We start from the raw sequence: 20,277 nt of genomic DNA on the forward strand, positions 1-20,277 counted from the left end.
CTGATGAGGGACAGCGCTTAGACGGTTGCGCCACTCGGGAGCCCCTAACAAACATTTCTTTTAACGGCGCAAACGACTGAGACTGTTTTGGTGCGATTTGTTGAAGGGCGGCTGAGAGACGTCACTAAAAAACTATCCTTTAACCTACAACTTGATTGATTTGCTACATTTCCTTCGGGATCAATAAAGTATCTATCTATCTATCTATCATGATAAATATAACAGCACAGACATTTCCTTTATTGGCTCAAACAAACGAGACTGTTCGGTGCGATCTAGCTGCTGTTGGGGGGCTAGAGATCTGCACTCCCACGGGACCCACCACATTATCGTGCGGCATGGGACTAATTATCAGTGTTGGGATGCAGGAGCGGGCGGGAAACCAGCCCACTGCAGGCGGGAGCGGGACAAATCACACACGAAGAGAAATCCCGCAAATTAATGAACAGCGTAAATAAAATACAATGATCACTAAATCATATATATAAACAATATAAAATGATAACAGTGAATGTGAACAACACGGAGATTCTCATAGCCTATCAGATATTTGTATATTTTAAGTACGTATCTGCCAAAGCCAATATATAAACATTTAGATCACACAAATTAGGACCACTACGAGGCTACCTGGGCTGGTGGTGTTCGACTGTGTGGCTAAGGACTCTCCCAGGGAGGCTCAATCCTGGTCCTGGAGATCTACCACCCTGCAGAGTTTAGCCACAATTACCTGATACAGGTGATAAAGGCCTTTGGGGCATCTGAATAACAGAGCCAGGTATGCTGGATCTGAACTCTCTAGGGTGGGAGATCTCCAGGACCAGGAATGAGCACCACCTGCTTTACACCGCGGTCAGTGCAACCCCCACCTGATAGCTGTGGGAACTATGGAGTTTTTGTTTGTGTTTGTCGTTTTATTTAATGTTAATTATGTCTTTTGTTATTTTTAATCTTTGGGAAAGGCGCTATATAAATAAAAGTAATGATGATGGTGATGATGTAAAATTTATAATATTTATTTCTGCAGGGTTACAAATACAGTAAAATTTAAAAAAAATTAAGTTATTTTAGTGCAGCAGCCCAGAGTCGCCTAAACACTGATTTTCAGGAGTTCAATAAACATACTATCAAATATCGGTGTGAAACAGCTAATGAAATAATCTTTCTGATGCTGATAATTTTCTGCCGATACAGATACGATTATGATATTATCGTGCATCCCTAACAAAAGCATCTAAATAATAATAATGATAATAATGATAATAATAATAATAATAATAATGATAATGATAATAATAATAATAATAATAATAATAATACCGTTATCTTAATTTATAGATCACTTTTCATTCTGGTGGCAGCTCAAAGTGCTTTACAGACAGGAGATAAAGCTTAACAGTATCAGAAGAAACTGAGTATCAGTTTAAAATCATGTCACTAACTCAGATCAGATTAGAGAGATAAACACAAAGAGCCGTAGAGTTTTACTGAAGCGCTGAGTTAAAGAGCTGCGTTTTCAGGTGTTTATTAAAAGTGAGCTCTGAGCTCGACTGTCTAATAAAAGCTGAACTGAGCTCCACAGTTTAGAAGCAGAATAACTGAAAGAGTCTCTCCGCGTTTTCTGTGTTTTACTGAAGGAGTTCAGAAGGTCAGAATCTGCAGATCTGAGATCATAAACAGACATTCAGGAGCTTTAAGGCCATTTAGAGCTTTAAAAACCAGCAGCAGAGCTTTAAACTCTCTCTAACAGATCCAGGCAGCTCTTTCAAACCCGACTCTCCCCAGGAGCTGCAAACAGGACCACGTTAAATGCAGAAGCCTCTGGTGACCATTACTGAGTTTCTCCTCGTATCTACTAAAACCTGCTGCTTGTCACTTGGGGACGGACTGCAGAGCCGCAGGACGTTGCCAGCTGGATGAGTGCAGCCACATGACACGACAGGGCCTAGAACTCGCTGACCCGTCCCGTCCCGTCCACCCTATACCAACAATCAGCTCTCAGCTCTTCCGCTATGCACGATTTCTCTTTCAATGAAATCCCCACTGCACAGTTCCTCATTCTGCTGGCTGGCACGTCGGCCTGAACTGAGCCACAGTGTGTGTGTGTGTGTGTGTGTGTGTGTGTGTGTGTGTGTGTGTGTGTGTGTGTGTGTGTGTGTCAGGGGTGACTAATTTTTTATTTTACTGACATAAAATGTGATGTTTGATAAATCTGTCAGACATCATGATGATGTTATGAGGAGCAGGGGTGGGCAATATGATAATATTGATTATTATCATGATAATTTGATGATGATGTCCATACATTGGAATGGTGCAGCACTAGTGTATATTAACATACTTATACATTCAGAGTCTAGTGTGTGTGTGTGTGTATATATATATATATATATATATATATATATATGTATATATATATATATTTTACAGTTTGTAAAATGTTGAATCAAATCATCACAGCTGTAAGATTTTTATTATTATTTATTATTATTATTATTATTATTATTATTATCATCATCATTACTACTATTACCATTATTACTATTATCATTATAACATTTAATAACTATGCAAAAAACAAATATGTAATAGTTAATTAAATGATATTGGTGAGCCTATATAAAAATATACTTATTTGTTTTTGTAGAGAGGAAAAATTATAATTACGATTATTAGATTATTATTTTTTATGTAGGTTCTATTTTGTCTGTTCCAACTTATTAAATCTTAGAGTAACTGAATCATTACGCATTTCATATACTGTGTCTTGAATTCTTGTGATAGAATATTTTTGGATGGGATGCAAGCACAGCCTTTTTTATGGACTTGTAAACAGAAATTAACATCTCCTTTAGGCAAAAAACAAAAATTATAAAAGCGCTGCTCAATATTGTGCAGAATAAAAAGAAATGAAATATTAACAGCTGCTCACATCAGAACTGAGAGCACGTTTTGTGCACTGAAAAGCTGAGATAGTCAGCACGACCTCAACAACTTTTCTATAAAAACAAGTAAATATATATTTATTTTTAAATAGACGCACAAATAATACATTTATTTTTGCTTAGTTATGAAATGTGTGTTGTGACAGTTGCTGTAACTGCCTCACTCACTTAAAACACAACGCTGTGTGTGAGAACAGTCCTAACGTCCGAAGTGTTTTTACAGGTGTGTAGTTCAGGATGGAGGAGTGTCTGAGCTGCTGTGTGTGTTTAGTTTAAGTTCGGGTTCAGTTCCTCGTCCCTGAGTGGGACAGCAGAGTTCAAACCCAGCACAGAGAAGCTCTCAGCTTCCGACGGTTTGTGTCTGTGATGACTCGGCGTCTCTCTGGCGCTGCGGGTTCAAGGTAATTTGATCTGATCTGTAAGCACAGCTCTTAACCATGTGTTTATCACTGAAACTCACTGCGATAACGATAAACATATGATCTGTAGTGCATCCCTAGTGTGTGTGTGTCTGTGTCAAAAGAAAACACTCACATCCACCAGCCAGACATCGTCCATTCTGTTGTCTTTAAACCTACACAAAAAGAGGGGAGACATAATCACTGCTCTCATCTGCAAACAAGCAGAGACGTCTTGAGACACTTCTGATATCATTAATCTTTCCTTTTGTTTACTGGATGTCAATAACAGACAAGCAATCTCTGAAATAAGTGTTAAAAATATCAATATCAAATCAAATTTAGACTGAAAGGAATTATGGTATTTGCTCTGTGATGTGTGTGTGTGTGTGTATATATATATATATATATATATATATATATATATATATATATATATATATATATATCAGAACGCATATATAACTTATTTAAACAGAGAGATTCAGAGTGGTTTGGTGTGAAATGGTTCAGATGTCTTTACAGTGGTGGTGATGGGAACCAGGGGTCGCCATGACTACAACACAAATATAGACATTTTATTTACTATCCAGAACCACCAGTGAACCTACACGAGTCTTCTGAGTTTATATGGAATGTTGATGATGGAAAATAGTGGAAAATCTGAAATAAGAAGTTTTCTTTGGGGACTATTTTGCCTCACAGCGCCCTGCATGTATCCCTCCACCATGAATGGAGTTTAAGTTCTCTAAACTATCATAAAACAGCGTCTCAGTCATCAGGCAGTGAATTCATAACCATTTCATGTAGGAACTTTCTGTGAGGGAGCTTTTAGAGGTGGACGTCTGGTTCCTATCACCACCACTGTGAACAATTCTGACTCGGTAAGTTTCTCTAGAACGGAGCGTTTCACACCAAACCACTCTGAACCACTCAGAATGACTCTGAACCATTTAATTATGCAGACATTTTAAAAATATGTGGGATTTTCATTTAAAATCTTTATAGTAAGGAAAACAGGATGCCATCACCCAGCCACATTGAGCTGTCTCAACAGCTGAATCCAGTTTGTTATTAGAGTTTGCTCGTTCCACCTTAAACAGCGCAGCAGTTACATTTTACGCAGCTCACAGCATCTCGCGCTCTGAACGTAACTGCTGCACTATTTAAGGTGGAACGGGGAGATTCGGACAAGACGCTGGAGAACGAGCAGCTAGGTTAGCAACACCGGGCAGGACCTCTTCAAAACAGAGCGAAGTAAAAACAAATAAGCGCTAAACTTACTTGTCATCTAGATCCTCGACGAAGGCAAACACCGCCGAGGTGAAGAGAGCCGCCGAGAGAGCTGTGGAGACAGAAATCCGCGGTTAAATCAGGGATTCAGAGAGAGAGACACAGAGAGAGAGAGAGAGACGGAGAGAGAGAGACCCTCTGACAGCACAGCGCCTCAGACTGTTAGCCTGTTAGCTCCGCTCAGCCGCAGCGCGGTTCCAGGCAGCTCTGCCGCGCATTAGAGCTCCGGGTCGGCCCGGCTGAGGCTGAGAGGAGGTAAAGGTGCACTGCAGCCTCGCGGCGCTGAAATAAGGAGTGCTCGGGGTGCTCAGGGTGCTCAGAGTGCTGGGAGTGCTCAGTACCTCCACAGGCTAAAGCGGCTCTCACTCCTGCCATCTTTACTGAATGAGAGCTTCAGCCAGGAAACGGAGAAGTAACCGTACACTCACTGAGCATGCGCAGTAGCGCCACGGAGCGGAGAATGAGGAAGGGTTGGTTGGTTATTTGTTATTAAGTTTAATTATTAATTTCACAATTTATTTCTTCAAATTCTCTATAATTTGTAGTGAGCCCCTAAAACGCCATTGTAAATAAATAAATAAATATATAAATAAAAAAAAATAAATAAAATAAAATAAAATAAGATAATAATAATAAACATCCCTCGCTGTTTTATGCAGAGGACCGTGTTTAAAAAATGCTATTTTGTTCCTTCGCAATAATGTTGCGTTCCCTCGCGAGTGCAATGGATTTTGCAACGCTAAAAATTTGCAAGGAATCACAAAACTATTGTGCCTTTGAAAGGACGGGGTGTATTTTTACGTAAACATTTGGTGCACACCAGATAGTTTGCTAGTATCTTATGTTCACCACATAAATGGAGTTTGCCTGCCAGTATCTGGTGCTCACCATATAGTATGTAGAGCTTGCTAGTATCTGGGGCTCACAACATGGTATATGATGTTCACTACATATTCAATACATCTGATACTCACCTGATAGTATCTGGTGCTCACCAAATAGTATGTAGAGCTTGCTAGTATCTGGGGTTCACAACATGGTATATGATGTTCACTACATATTCAATACATCTGATGCTCACCTGATAGTATCTGGGGCTCACAACATAGTACATGATGTTCACCTGTTGCATCAGGCACTCACCTGACAGTATCTGATGCTCACCACATAGTATGTAGAGCTCGCTAGTATCTGGTGCTCACAACATAAATGGAGTTTGTCTGCTAGTATCTGGTGCTCACCACATAGTATGTAGAGCTTGCTAGTATCTGGGGCTCACAACATAATGTGATGCTCACCTGCTAGCATCAGGTGCTCACCTGACTATCTGATGCTCACCTAATTTGCATCTCAAACAAATTAATATACCACATCAGCTTATTCAGTATAATTATATTCACAGATCTTTTTTAACTCCTCATAGACTCGACCCTACGCACCTTTCCCCGTCTCTCCTCTTTGTGCTTTTTGTCCTGATGGTAGACGGTGTGGCATTTTACATGCATTTTGCCTGCTGTGTTTAATATTAATATCTTGAAGCTTTCTGTTAAAAAATAAAAATAAGAAGTTTAAACGTTGTACTGAAAAAAGTACCAATATTACAAATGTCACAAAAACAAAAACACTGCACGAAAGTACAGCTTCAGTTCTAGGTAGTATGATGTGGATGCAGGGAGGTCAAGTTCTAGCTGAGGCTCCGACTGGGCCCGCAGACCTGCTAAGGCAAACATTACTCTTCACAGCAGAGGCCACCAACAATGCACCTGCAAAGGCTGCTGTCCGAACAGCAGAATCCCTCACGGTCTTCAAACGCAGACTGAAGATCATCTCTTTGTGAAGCACTTAAGTGACCCCTAATCTAAGCACTCATTGTAATGCACTGTACTGTACTCATGCTGTGTCTAACTCGGTGTTGTAGCACCAGCTTTTGTTTTCTGGCAGTGTTTGAGCTCGAGGGTAGTTTGGGCTCTAAGCTATTTGTACTACACTCTTAAAGAACGTTCTTTGTTAAGGACAATGATTCTATATAGAACCACGGACACAAATAGACATTTGTATGCTTAAAGGGTTCTTTACATTGTCCATTTTATCAGCTCCACTTACTATATAGGTGCACTTTGTAGTTCTACAGTTACAGACTGTAGTCCATCTGTTTCTCTGATACTTTGTTAGCCCACTTTTACCCTGTTCTTCAGTGGTCAGGACCCCCATGGACCCTCACAGAGCAGGTACTATTTGGGTGGTGGGTCATTCTCAGCACTGCAGTAACACTGACGTGGTGGTGGTGTGTTAGTGTGTGTTGCGCTGGTATGAGTGGATCAGACACAGCAGTGCTGCTGGAGTTTTTAGCATCGAAAAGGGTTCTACGATGTCCAGCTTGTAACAACAGAAGAACCTCAAGAACAACCCTTGTGCCTTAAGGGTTAGTTACTAAAGGGAATAGAACCACAAGGTCTATACAGAATCATTTGCCTGCTTAAATGGTTCTTTTACATGGTCAAATGGTTCATCAGATTGATTGAGAATGTGTTATATGTGGTTCTACATAAAACCTTTTTAAAAAGCAACAAAAAGGTTTCTTCTGTTACAAGCTTGACACCATAACAGAAGAACCCTTTTTGCTGCTATACAGAACTATTTTCAAAAGGGTTCTCTATAAAACCATCTAAAATAGATTCTCCATCAATCTGAAAAATGAGAACCATCGTTCTCTGAGTGGACAACAAAGCACTTTTGTACGTCTCTCTGGATTAGAGTGTCTGCAAACCGACGTAAAGAAAGAAGAAAGTAAAAACAACACTGTGGATTCCCTTTTATTCTTAAAATTTTATGTACAAGTGTGACTGATTTATTTTTGTTTAATGTACATTCAATATAGAAAGTTTATATACGGCGTATTATAGACAGTTTCACAATTGCACTAGTCTTTCAAACAGATTCATAATCAGAGTCAGTATCATTTCTCCCAGGTCCTTTTTTTCAGGTGGTGAAGATCATTACTCGGCATAAATAGTCTAGTGCTTTTTGCATTCTGGGGGCGAAAAGAAAGAGAAAAAAACAAAACAAGGACTTTGTTGGTAGAGACAGAGAGCGACGGTGACAGCGACAGCGACAGGAGTGATCTGGGGTTTACAGAAAGACATCTGGAGGACACAAAGACATCAAGGACTTGAAGACAGATCCGTCAGGACACACCGACACCATCACAGCTCTGTGTTTTTACGTCTCAACCTTCTCTTCAACGTTAACAATCAAACATTCATTTAAGGTACAGGAGTAGAAAAGGAGGACAGACAGAGTGAGGAATCACGCTGGCGGAGCTGCGGTCGTGTAAACTCCACACAGTCCGAAATTTGGTTAAGACGAGGAAGCTAGAACGCGTTTCTGTTCTGGAGAGACGCAGGCGGGATTAGAAAAGGAATGAAGGAGAAAAGGAACATAATAAAGTGAGATTCATCTCTGCAGCCTTACCGGTTCTCTCTTTTTATTAAATTTTTTATCTTCTCCGCACAAAAAAATCCTAAAAAATATTCATACAAAAGTAAACTTTGTCTCCTGGGAGAAAAACACAAATAAACAACATAATTCGACAGATTAGGAAGAAGAGAAAGAAGTGCTGATTTAAAACAGAGAGCGGAAAGAAAGGGATTCGCTGGAGACCGAGCGCTGTGAGGGAACACCGCAGACATTGGAGGGGCAGAAAGGGGCAGAATGTCCTCCCCTCTTCCCCCACCTCTATCTCCCTCCCTCACTCTCTCTCTCTCTCTCTATCCATCTTTTTCTTCGTGTCCCTCCGTCTCTCGTGAGGATAAGAAGGCCGCTGCTCTGGGGGAAGTGGTGCGGTCTGGGCGGCCGAGCTTGTTCGTAGTGCTTGGTGTCCGTCAGTCTGTGTATCAGCCCTGGTCTCCGATGTCGTTGTCTACGGGTGGAGGGACGCTGGGCATAACCGTAGAACTCGTGCCTGCCGTTAGATAACCTGCTACTCCCGGACCTGAACACACACACACACACACACACACACACACACACACACACACACACACACAATGAATGCATGCTCATTTCTCTAAGCTACCATACGCCTTTCTTTTCTTATACACTCTTAAAAAGATGCTTCTTCACAGGTTATTTAGCAAAGGAAACAGAACCATGAAGTATATACAGAACAATCTGCATGCTTAAACGGTTCTTTAGACTGATGCAGAAGCTTTTTGAAAAGCAACAAAAAAAGGATCTTCTGTTGTTACAAACTTGACATTATAACAATAGAAGAACCCTTTTTGGTGCTGTACAGAACCATTTTCAAAACGGCTCGATATAGAACCATATATAACACATTCACTGTCAATCTGAACAAAAAGGGCCCCCAAAAGGGTTCTTCCATGGCTATAAGCTTGACATCATAACAATAGAAGAACCTTTATGGTGCTATGTAGAACCATGTACAGCACATTCTCCGTCGGTCTGAAGAACATTTTCACCATGCAAAGAACCATTTAAGCATGCAAAAGGTTCTTTAAGTGTTCATGGTTCTATATAGAACCACTGTCTTTACTAAAGAACCCTTGAAGAATAACTGTTTTTGAGAGTGACTTATAGTCAACCTGGACCTTTATTTTCACCTGGTTGGTTTGTATTGCTGGTCATAATATCATGATTCATCACCACGATCCCTGTTTCTGTTAGACATCCGTCACGATACGTAAGTTGACTTTAATGAAATGAAGAGGGTGACTGATGTAATGGAATTCATAAAGCATGAGAAAGGTTGATATTCTTCAAGAACGACATAATTCTCATTATATTAGTTACTCATAGATCAACTACACCTACAGCCTGGCTGGTGGAGGTCATGATGAGGGTGTGTTTGAATGCTGGGGGTACCAGGGGTCGGATTCAGAAGTGTCTTAAGAAAGAAAATCTTAAATGTGTGTTTTTCCTAACATCATTCTTAAGTTACGAAAAAATGTTATCCTTAAAAAAAACGAGAGAATTATAAGAAGTTTTCTTTTCTAAACTACTGTCTTGACGGTATATGGTAAAATGCATCATAGCCTATATAAATGAACAATGAAGATTTTCTATATAGAGCCATTTTCTTTACTGAACCCTTGAAGGACTTAAAAGCTTATGTTTAAAAAATAGAAGTATAATAACGATAAGTAGCTGGACTCCTTTTTTTTGGGGCTAGCTCCGATGATTGGCACATCTGGGTGATGCCGTTGAATGTGTGTTACCATGTTGGCATGCTCGATGTTTCCTTAAACATTCCCTAAAACTGTCGAAGTTCACTAGGAACCCAAAGTTTTCCCACACAGCTGAAGCAGGCAGGTATTCCAGCTCCTGTGTGTCACCTGCGCTCACCATAGTGTGACTCAGGCAGACGCCAGTCAGCTTGAGTGAAGCTTAGCATGACACATCGCTAACTTACTAACGGCTTACAAATTAAAGGGGAACTCCATCGATTTCTCAAAAATTCTACAAAATTGAAAGGTTGAGATGTAAACAGAGTCGTTCAGAGTCATTCAGAGTGGTTTGGTGTGAAACGCTCCGTTCTAGAGAAACTTACCGAGTCAGAACTGTTCACAGTGATGGTGATAGGAACCAGACGTCCACCTCTAAAAGCTCCCTCACAGAAAGTTCCTACATGAAATGGTTATGAATTCACTGCCTGATGACTGAGACACTGTTTATGATAGTTTTGAGAACTTAAACTCCATTCATGGTGGAGGGATACATGCAGGGTGCTATGAGGCAAAATAGTCCCCAAAGAAAACTTATTATTTCAGATTTTCCACTATTTTCCATCATCAACATTCCATATAAACTCAGAAGACTCGTGTAGGTTCACTGGTGGTTCTGGATAGTAAATAAAATGTCTATATTTGTGTTGTAGTCATGGCGACTACTGTTTCCTATCTGACACTGTTTATATCTCAAGGACTGAAATATTCAGAAATTTTGAAAAATTGGTGAAATTCCCCTTTAAGGTTTCTGGATGGAACTTCTGCTTGTAAAATTTGGTTCTGCATTACGTTCAAGTGCTAGAGCTACATGGCAGGAGAAAGGGATGAAGCAGTGAAAGTGAAGATGAATGGGAAATGAGAGTGAAGGAGGGAAGGAAATGGAGTGCACAGAGAAGAGGGGAGTCTACCTGCGTTAAAGTAAAAGAGGACGGGGAGGGTCCCCGTTTGGCGCCCCCTAAAGTCCGCCCCGCAACGGACTACTGGCAGCCAGGAGAGAAGGAGTAGACACACCTGAGGAAGGAAGAGAAGGAGAAGAGGAGGAAAGAGAGAGGGCGAGAGGAGAGAGGGAAGCGAGCCAAGTCATAAGAATCAGACCAAGGATGTCAGGAGGAGGGTTTAGTGGTTCAGGCATCACAGCAGAAACGTAAACTCAGCCATTAACACACTCGGGACCTACAGAGCAGGACTGGACTACACTGAGATATCAGACTTCTGTAATAAATAAGTGAAAAACAAAAAAGGGAGCCCAGATAAACGATTCCCAAACTAAGCGAATTATCACTCCAGGGTATTTTAGAGTGGCAATGAAGGCAGTAGTTAAATATTATAATTAGGGCTGCACAATATGGACAAAATACTACATTACAATTATATTATTAGGGCTGGGACAGGTGATAAATCGCGACACTTTCAATAACTATTGATTTATTTCATTGTTTAAACGCACTGCTATTTTACTCTGACATTTAATATATCTAGGACAGTCTTCATTTGTGCCAGAAGGGGGCGACAAACCCTTAAAGCTTTGAACAGTTTCTGCTATGAGTCAGCAATTATTTATTTATTTTTTGCAGAATGGACTGTTATTCAATGTCTGCATCTATGAGTCGTACTGACTTAAAAAAGGAATAAAGATACATTTTTCGCTGTTACTGTTCAATGAATCAGTTTCATCCTCCTCTCCGTCCTCCTTGCACAAGTGTTTAATAAAACAGTGTCTCAGGGCAAAGCTGAGTGAAAAATCACATCTACTTTGTCATCTGTAAACATCAGCTTGGCGTGCAAAGACCTGACGACAACTCAATATTAAAAATAAACAACAGTTGAGACGTTTCGCAGCGTGGATTAGAGCGGTCATGCTTACAAACACAACAGAACGGAAAAAAAACTAATTTTACTTCAATTTCATGACAGTTTTCGCAAATTATCGATAAATCAAGTGTTTCCAGCCTTATATAGTAATACATATTTATATTCAACTACAGGCTACAGAAAACATATTAGTAAACGTGTGATGTTCACAGCACACAATATCACACAAACTGATTGGTTACATATTCCCTTTGTTATCTTTATCACCCAGGCAGATGCTACGATAACGATTAGGAAACGATACATTGTGCAGCTCTAGTACAGACAAACAAGCCTGTGTTAGGTACGCTGAGACTTAAAGCTCATCTCATCTGGGCTTTCAGGTACTTGTGCAGTCACTCAATTAGAGAATGAAAACTGCAATCTTGTATTTTTCCTTCTGTAATAATATAATCGACTGATAAGTTGACCGAGGTGCGCTAGAGAAGGGAAAACGTTAACCTGCGCAGTGCTGGAGAGAAAAGAAAGCAGAGAAAGAGGAGAGAGCCTTCGCTTCAGCCTATGTTGAAGCTGCAGGACAGCGGTGGTTTACATTAGTGCAGTGTGTGTGTGTGTGTGTGGTTGGTACCTGTTAGATAGCCTGCAGTCTGCGACTCTGAGATGAAGAGATCGTGTTTCTGATCTTTGAAGGCACTCCACACAGTGGAACGAGACAGGATTTCATTCACCTGCAACAACACAGCTGGTTATCTGCAGCACTGTAGGTCAGCGAGTCGAGTGATGAGTGCAGGAAACTACTCGTCTTCCACACAGGACTGTGCAAAAGTTGTGGATTTCTCCTTGATGCCCCTCAGCAACTTAAACAGCCAGAACACTTGATTTAACATAATGAAGCACTACTTAGTCAAATCAGGTATTGCATGATAACCGCAATTAATACTTGGCAGCCACTAGGAGAGTTTTGGAAATGGTTAAATGAAAACACACATATATAAAAGCATTCATATTTATTCATCTTAGTGTTTTCGTGAGCAAATAAACTCTTCCTGCCCAGATAAGCAGCTTTTTAATTGTAATTTTCTCATCCACCTTAACCTTTTGCACTGTACTGTATCTGCATGCGTATGCGTGCGTGTTCCTCACCTGTTCTCCATACTGGAGGCTGCGAGTCATGGATTTTAGAGCTTTGACGATCTGAGCTTTGGTTGCTGACGGGTTCTCCAGAGTCTCCAGCCCCACTCCCTCTAAAAGCTTCAACAAGTACGGCACCAGCTCCACCCTGAGAGCCTGTTTACAACACACAAACGCAGTTCAGCGATCCAGTAATTCAGGAAAAAGACTTAGAGAGTAAATGAAGTAAAACAAAACCGCTGTTTCTACATCTGCAGATTAGGCAGCTTCTCAAAAGTTAGATCTGACTGTGTGTGTCTGGTTGGATCCACACCAAAGGTTTAACTTCCGTACTGATACCAGCTGTTGTACCTCCGTATTGATACCATCAATTTTTTAAAAAAATTGCCTAATTAAAGGGATTCAGAGTGGTTTGGTGTGAAACACTCTGTTCGAGAGAAACTTACCGAGTCAGAATTGTTCACAGTGGTGGTGATAGGAACCAGACGTCCACCTCTAAAAGCTCCCTCACAGAAAGTTCCTACATGAAATGGTTATGAATTCACTGCCTGATGACTGAGACACTGTTTTATGATAGTTTTAAGAACTTAAACTCCATTCATGGTGGAGGGATACATGCAGGGCGCTGTGAGGCAAAATAGTCCCCAAAGAAAACTTATTATTCCAGATTTTCCACTATTTTTCATCATCAACATTCCATATAAACTCAGAAGACTCGTGTAGGTTCACTGGTGGTTCTGGATAGTAAATAAAATGTCTATATTTGTGTTGTGGACACATGGTTCCTATCACCACCACTGAGTCGTTAAGTTTCTCTAGAGTTAATATCAAACCACCAAATTACTTTGTTTACATCTTAACTATTTAACTGTACAGAAATAAAAAAAAAATGGAATTTCCCTTCAAATGACTAATAAAATGAAACTGAAAATGACATTTTTCCCCCTATTAAGCATCTTTATTAACTAAGTACTAAGTAAGATTTTACAGTTACTTACAATGTGATATCAGAACTGAGTGTCTTATTAATTTATATGGGTTTTAACTTCAAATATTTTGGCATATCATCCACTGAGTCTCCAACATCGCACTAATTAACTTGTCTCTAGCGTTGGTTTAATTATGCGTCTGTGGAGGCAGCCTCAGTCACTCACCTACCAGTCTAACCCTCAGTGACACAAAGATTAGGCTGCCATGGTCTCACACCATGTTTTTATTTTTTCATTACCTCTACGCAAAACTGCCATATTTCACAGCTACAGCTATGCCTTTTGACAAGCTGCGGCAGATATGTAAGCCATTATCTCCATGTTATATCAGCCCACTATGCCAGGTTTTACAGACACAGTGTTTTTTGGTAATAGCAATACAAAGCAAGTGCGACCCGCCTGTATTAGGCACTGAAATAAGAAAAATAATCGTATTGTACTGTAAATATTTGGTATTGCTGTACCTGTGCGACCAGCTCGGTCTGCTCTTTCTGGAACATGCGGTTGAGGGCCTCACAGGCCAGCCCAGCCATATCAGCCCTGACCTTCATCCCACTCATCAATGGCCCAATGGTCTCCAGCGCCGCCATGGAGCGCACACATAACTGCAGAGCGTGGGCAGAGACACAAAACAAGTTTGGCAACACAGGAAGCATCATCAGTGATGTGTATATGAGACTTCTGAGAGCATTTCTGGGGACCAACAATGAAATGAGGAACAGAAGGAAAAAAAAAACGCACAAAACAGATTTTACTGGTTAAGATTTTCTTTTACTTACTGTGGTTTAAAGGTGCAGTGTGTGAGATTTAGTGGATCTATTAGCAGAAATGGAATATAGTAAACAAAACAATGTTTACAGTGTTTAATCACCTGTAATTACAAATCACTGTTTTCATTAGCTTAGAATGAGCCATTCATTCTCTACATAGGGAGCAGTTCCTTTTCCAACAGAGGCTGCTGCCGCCATGTTTCTACAGTAGCCCAGAACCGACAAACCAAACACTGGCTCTAGAGGGCGCCTTTCACGTTTTTACGCCGAAGCGGTGGCGCTAAATTTGGTGGTGCTGTAGCTCCGGTTGGAAAACGTAGAAAGAAGAAGAATCAGTGGCTGCTGCCGGTACTGGATGACCATTTTGTTAGTGTCCAGCGTAACATTTTTCTCCCAGTAGATCACAGTTTTACTGGCCCTTTGTATATTTTTACTGGCCCAGAGGAAATAAAGAGAAAAAAAAACACTTTTCCATAAATTGTTAATTTATTAATCGTATATACACTGTAATGATTTGTGCAATGTAGAACTGACTCATTTTCTTCTTAGAACATTTTAAAGAATTTAACATTAATTGTTAATTAATATTATTTAATATGTAATTAATTTTTGCTTTCATTCATTTTGTGGCATCGCCACGTTGCTGTATGTAGCTCAGTTAGGAAAAAAAACTGTTTATGCTGGGGTGTTTTAAGCTCGTTTAGACGAGGACTTTTATGTTGAAGGGCACTAATACAGCAGGAGTGCTGGGGGAAGTTAGGGAGGCTGTGTATTTAGCTTAGCGAGCTAACAGTTTGGTCATCAGGAGTCAAAAGTGAGTCACGCCTGTTTTGTGTGCTCATATTTCGACTTCAGTTCAGTGTTTTCGTGGTTAGAAGCAGAAAACACAGAAAAATACAGATGTGTGTTGAATCTCTTTACAATTGCAACAACACTGCAAGCTACAAGTCTCGGTTCATTTGTTTAATATCAGTTTTTATGCCTCCTCTTTTTATTTACCTCGATAGCCAACTTCCTCACCTCTCACTCACTGTTCAAACACCTCAAACTCAGCCTCACGGCTGATCGGGGGTTGTGATGCTGCTGTAGTTCTGAATTCTGATTGGCTGGATCATTGAGCTGCAGAGGAGTCTCCTCCAAAGACCGCTGCTGCTGAGGACGCTACAATGGATGCGTTATACCCAGCAACGGTCCTTTAAATGAGCCGCACCGACTGTCACTGGCCTGAACAGGTCAGCGACTGGCCAATCAACTTGCCCAACATACTTTTTTTTAAGCAATGGCCATCGAGCGGATATTATTTAGCACAAGAGAAAGTGAGGGAGGGTGGATCCTTGCTGTCAAAGATGCAAAACAAAATCAGGACAGGCGACGGCAGAAAACCTGACAGCACCGTAGGTTCTACTACACGCTTGGAAAGGGAGGCGTGAGGGAGGGGGATTCAGTCGCTTGTAATCTGCAACCTCACCACTAGATGCCACTAAATCACACTGCACCTTTAAAAGAAAAAGTCCAAAAAAGGCTAATGCTGCTAACAGTGAATGCACATCCACCAATCCGAGTAATGGGTGCGACATCACGCTAAATGTTGGCTACTAACTTGTATTTATAATTAGCCATCTTAGCATGTGAGGTTAAGACACCTATAGATCTACAGAAAAACAATATTAGCAGAAATGTATGTTTTGTTTGTGGATTTAATGCACCTCATTGTCTGAGAGGACATGGATGAGTCTGATGGAACTTTTGGGCACAGCGTTGTTCTTGTGGTTGAGAGCCGCCAGGACGCGGGGCAGGTGACCCAGAGGAGGAACCTGGTCAGCCAGCTGAGTCTGAGTGCTGAACAAACACACGGCCGCCGTGGTGACCGTCTCCAACGCCTCCCCCTGACAGAGGAGCGGTCAGGGAAGGAGAGCGAACGAGGGACAAAGAAAAAAGAACATCGTTATGAGGTCACATCATCTGTCATCATCACGTCTGTCTGGATAAATCAGACGTCACAGCTCCACTGAGTGTCTGTGTGGTTGACTATGTGGGTGGGCTCACATTGGGGTTGTTCTTCTCCAGCAGTTCAGTGAGGGTCTCGAGCAGGGAGACGAGGAACTCGCGAGGTTTGCGAAGCACCCAGCCAGGCTGAGCGATGAAGATCCGCAGGAACACGCCTCCAACCTCCAGCTCACCCTGCCCTGCTGCGTACGCTACTGTGAAATCTTCAGGCAGCTACATAAACAAACACACAGGGTAAATTCCATCACTGTTTTTTCTAGTTTAAAACACTGCTAAACTGTGAAACACAATGATTTTATTCAAACTTTGGCACTAAATCCAGTTAAACAGGGCTAATTTTCCTCTCTTTATAATGAAACGTAGTCAGCCAGTATAAGTACTGACAATATACACAGATTTTTTTTTTACTATGCACATATTTTTATTTATTTTATTGTTATTACTATTTTTTAGCACTATTTATGTATTTTTAAAGGCATTATTTGAATGATCCAGTGATGCAGCACAGATAAGGTGTTATGCAGTGAGGAGAGTTTTACTTTCTTTATTTAATTTTCTTTCTGTCGTCTGTCCTGATTGTCTAAGATACAATTAAAAAAAACAACCTCACAACTGAACGTGCAGCATCTCACCTTCCAGTTTACATCAGGATTATCCTTCTGCTGCCTGAAGTGACTGAAAGGAGAAGAGTAGAAACAGACGGATGTTAGAAACATAGTGCAATAAGAGAGAAATGGAGGGAGCTTCCCAAAAGCATTGAAACGTTAAGCTGTTTCGTCACTGGGGGGAAAAAAAAATATATTCTATATTTCTATATAGTACCAAAAAGTGTTCTTTGGCTTGTAACAGTAGTGGAACCCTTTTTGGTGCTATATATAGAACGATTTTCAAAAAGGCTGCTATATAGAACCATTTACAACACATTCGCCATCAACCTGAAGAACCATTTCACGATGCAAAGAACCCTTTAATCATGCAAAGGGTGCTTTGACATTTTATGGTTCTATATAGAATCATTTTCTTTACTAAAAGAACCCTAAAAGAACCATCTTTTTTAAGAATGTGTATCACATGTGGTCCCTGACGTCTCTAGACAGCTCTACTCAATGCACATTTGTTTATTTTGTTTTTCTGTTCTTTTTCTGAACACTAACAGCCGGAATAGAACACTGCTGTACCTCACCCACCCAGTATTTCCGTCTGGAGAACGTTGAGCTGAACATTAGAGTGCTTTTCGGAATACTAACCTGCTTTTAGGGAAAAGTGTGTGCATGAGAGCAGAGGAGTCACTCACTCAAGCATCATCTCTCTGACGGTGGTGGAGACGGTCTCTCGCGAGGCGTCGTTCCAGATCAGCTCTGGGTTTTCATGCGTCCCCTCGAAGATGTGCACGGCTGCTTCTGCGTTGTCACGCATGGCATCCATGAAGACACCCGGCAGGAAACGCACCAGAGTCAAACGCACCTGCGGTTCAGAACCAGGAGAGGGAATAAAAAAGAAAAAGAAAGGATTATTAGTGTTTCTCCTGCTCTCACACGCCTAATAACTGATCAACTCAGTGGGGAACACATGATTCTGTTCATAGTATTCGACTGTGTCATTCAAGTCCACATCTCCATGGTGGTAGGTGGGCTGTAGCTCTGACTGTGCTCTGATGGAGCTCGTCTCATAACTGTTACTGCAGATTCAGCCCTGCAGGAGGATCAACACCAACACAGACCAGAATCACCACAAACACATGAACAGATATGAGGACACTTTAGATGCAGTCTGTAGAAAACTGTACGAGGAGAAGATCAGCTGATGGTGGTTTGGATCTGTGAAACCTGCACGTCTCCAGAGTTCAGAACATTCCAATATGTGATATTTTATAAAAACCGGCTAAAAGTGGCTACCAAAACTGCCAAAGCGCTTAAATAATAAACTCAACACAGCTCAAATCAGCTTTTTATTCACCAGCTTCTCATTTACATTTTTCGTTCCACTTAAATGGAGCTGCAGTTATGCTGAGGCGCCTTAAACGGAGAACGAATTTCGAAAGTTGGCAAATATGAAGCAACATCAGCTTAATTTACCTCAATAAATGCATCCTTTATCAACAAACACCTCAAACTTTCACTTGGCAATGTTTACTGAGCAGCTAATGTGATCAAACACCACGTCCCAAACCACACACTTCCGTACTTCACCTAATGAGTGCACTTCTAATAGTATTTGTGCTATTTTTGCATACACAAAAATAATAATGAAGCAGGGGATTCTCAGCTATTTAGAATTTTAGCTTTCATTTTTCATCACTACAACCACCAATCAAATAAAATCTAGTCACTACACTCACATATACTGGTTAATGTGCTTTAAAAAGTGTTTAAAAAAACGTTTTACTGCCTTTGCTGGATCGGTTATGGCTTTATTATCTCATTACACACAGCCACAGCACTGCAGAGTGAACTTGAAATTGCCAAACAAAAAAGTGGCTGCACGACTGTGATGTCATCGGAATACCATCGATTCACAGAAAGCAAGGAATCGTGCAGGAACCTTTGTTCTAACCAGAATATGAGACAGTGGGATGTGGCATCCGCCTAAGCACATATATATATATATGTGTATAATAGCATGGAAACTCTCACCTTGGGGCCGACCAGCTTGTCTGAGGTCATCTTGGAGAAGAGCTCAGCAGTCTGGGAGCGCACCTGAGGGTGGGTGGAGTTACAGAACAAATCCAACAGGTAGATCAGCGCACCTGCAAAAAAATAGACAGGAACATAAGAGCTTTAGGATCTTTTCCATCACCGCTTCGGTTCTACGACTGAAATGCACTGGAGCTGAAATTGAAGGTGTTGTGCTGCTACAACTGAAATAAACTGCTTGAAGATCTTTGATGAGCTTCTAAATAAAAATACTGGTTCTTCAAGGGATTTTCAGTAAGGAAAATGGTTCTATATATAACCATGGACACTCAAAGAACACTTTGCATGATTAAAGGGTTCTTCGCATTGTGAAAGGGTTCTTCAGATTAATGGAGGATGTGCTCTATATGGTTCTAAATAGCACTATAAAGGGTTCTTCTATTGTTACGATTTCAATCTTGTAATCATAGAAGAACACTTTTGGGTGCTATACAGTACCAAGTCAATATAGAACCATATACAGCACATTCTCCATCATTTCATGATGCAAAGAACCCTTTCATCATGTCAAGGGTTCTCTGAGTGTTCATAGTTCTTCATAGAGCCATTTTCTTTACTAAAGAACCCCTGAAGAACCATTTTTTAAGAGTGCCGTGATTTTTAAATACAGGTTGAAAACACTTCTCATGTGCCTGTACCTGAGCTCTAAGACTCACTTCCACCGTACTGTAAGCTAATTTTAATAAATCATTTAATAAAAATGGTTTTAATTTCATTTTTTATCTCTTTATTTTGCTTTTACGTACTTTGTACTTCCTTTTATTGATCTGCTTCATTTCTCTAAGCTACTGCAGTTTGCATCTTTTTAGCACTTTATTTCCATCGCTTTTCATTCTTAAGCACTTGGTGTTTATTTTTCCTTTTGCTGTTCCTTTTCCTTTTATTTAAGTAAAGCAAACTGAATTGCTTTTGTTATATAAACAAACTTGCCTTGCCTACAGTGTTTAATGATACCTTTTCCTTCTGAAAATACACAGTAAATAAAGGGTCAAA

General features: G+C 40.6%; 2 protein-coding genes across 6 annotated transcripts in view; both read right to left on the minus strand.

The window, feature by feature from the left end:
- Positions 1-5,067, minus strand: part of tmx3b (thioredoxin related transmembrane protein 3b) — a 119,012-nt gene extending 113,945 nt beyond the window's left edge. Inside the window, exons 1-3 of the mRNA XM_036558351.1 lie at positions 4,978-5,067; positions 4,628-4,688; positions 3,480-3,519 (exon numbers count right to left, since the gene is read on the minus strand). Coding sequence (XP_036414244.1) covers positions 3,480-3,519; positions 4,628-4,688; positions 4,978-5,011 — 135 coding nt within the window. The 5' untranslated portion in view covers positions 5,012-5,067. The remainder of the gene's footprint in view (positions 1-3,479; positions 3,520-4,627; positions 4,689-4,977) is intronic.
- Positions 5,068-7,433: 2,366 nt separating this feature from the next.
- LOC118798571 (dnaJ homolog subfamily C member 13) overlaps positions 7,434-20,277 on the minus strand; it is a 117,656-nt gene continuing 104,812 nt past the window's right edge. For 3 of the 5 annotated variants that reach the window (XM_036557956.1, XM_036557955.1, XM_036557952.1), the window contains 9 exons: positions 19,225-19,337; positions 17,886-18,055; positions 17,224-17,266; positions 16,631-16,804; positions 16,291-16,470; positions 14,279-14,419; positions 12,838-12,981; positions 12,323-12,422; positions 7,434-8,627 (listed from right to left, as the gene is read on the minus strand). In XM_036557956.1, the coding sequence (XP_036413849.1) occupies positions 8,530-8,627; positions 12,323-12,422; positions 12,838-12,981; positions 14,279-14,419; positions 16,291-16,470; positions 16,631-16,804; positions 17,224-17,266; positions 17,886-18,055; positions 19,225-19,337 (1,163 nt within the window). In that variant the 3' untranslated portion in view covers positions 7,434-8,529. Of the gene's footprint in view, positions 8,628-10,790; positions 10,894-12,322; positions 12,423-12,837; positions 12,982-14,278; positions 14,420-16,290; positions 16,471-16,630; positions 16,805-17,223; positions 17,267-17,885; positions 18,056-19,224; positions 19,338-20,277 lie in introns of all 5 variants that reach the window. The other 2 variants (XM_036557957.1, XM_036557954.1) reach the window with 2 other exon arrangements.

This window comes from Colossoma macropomum, unplaced genomic scaffold, assembly GCF_904425465.1.
Source record: "Colossoma macropomum unplaced genomic scaffold, Colossoma_macropomum, whole genome shotgun sequence".
In the NCBI taxonomy this organism is placed as follows: domain Eukaryota; kingdom Metazoa; phylum Chordata; class Actinopteri; order Characiformes; family Serrasalmidae; genus Colossoma; species Colossoma macropomum.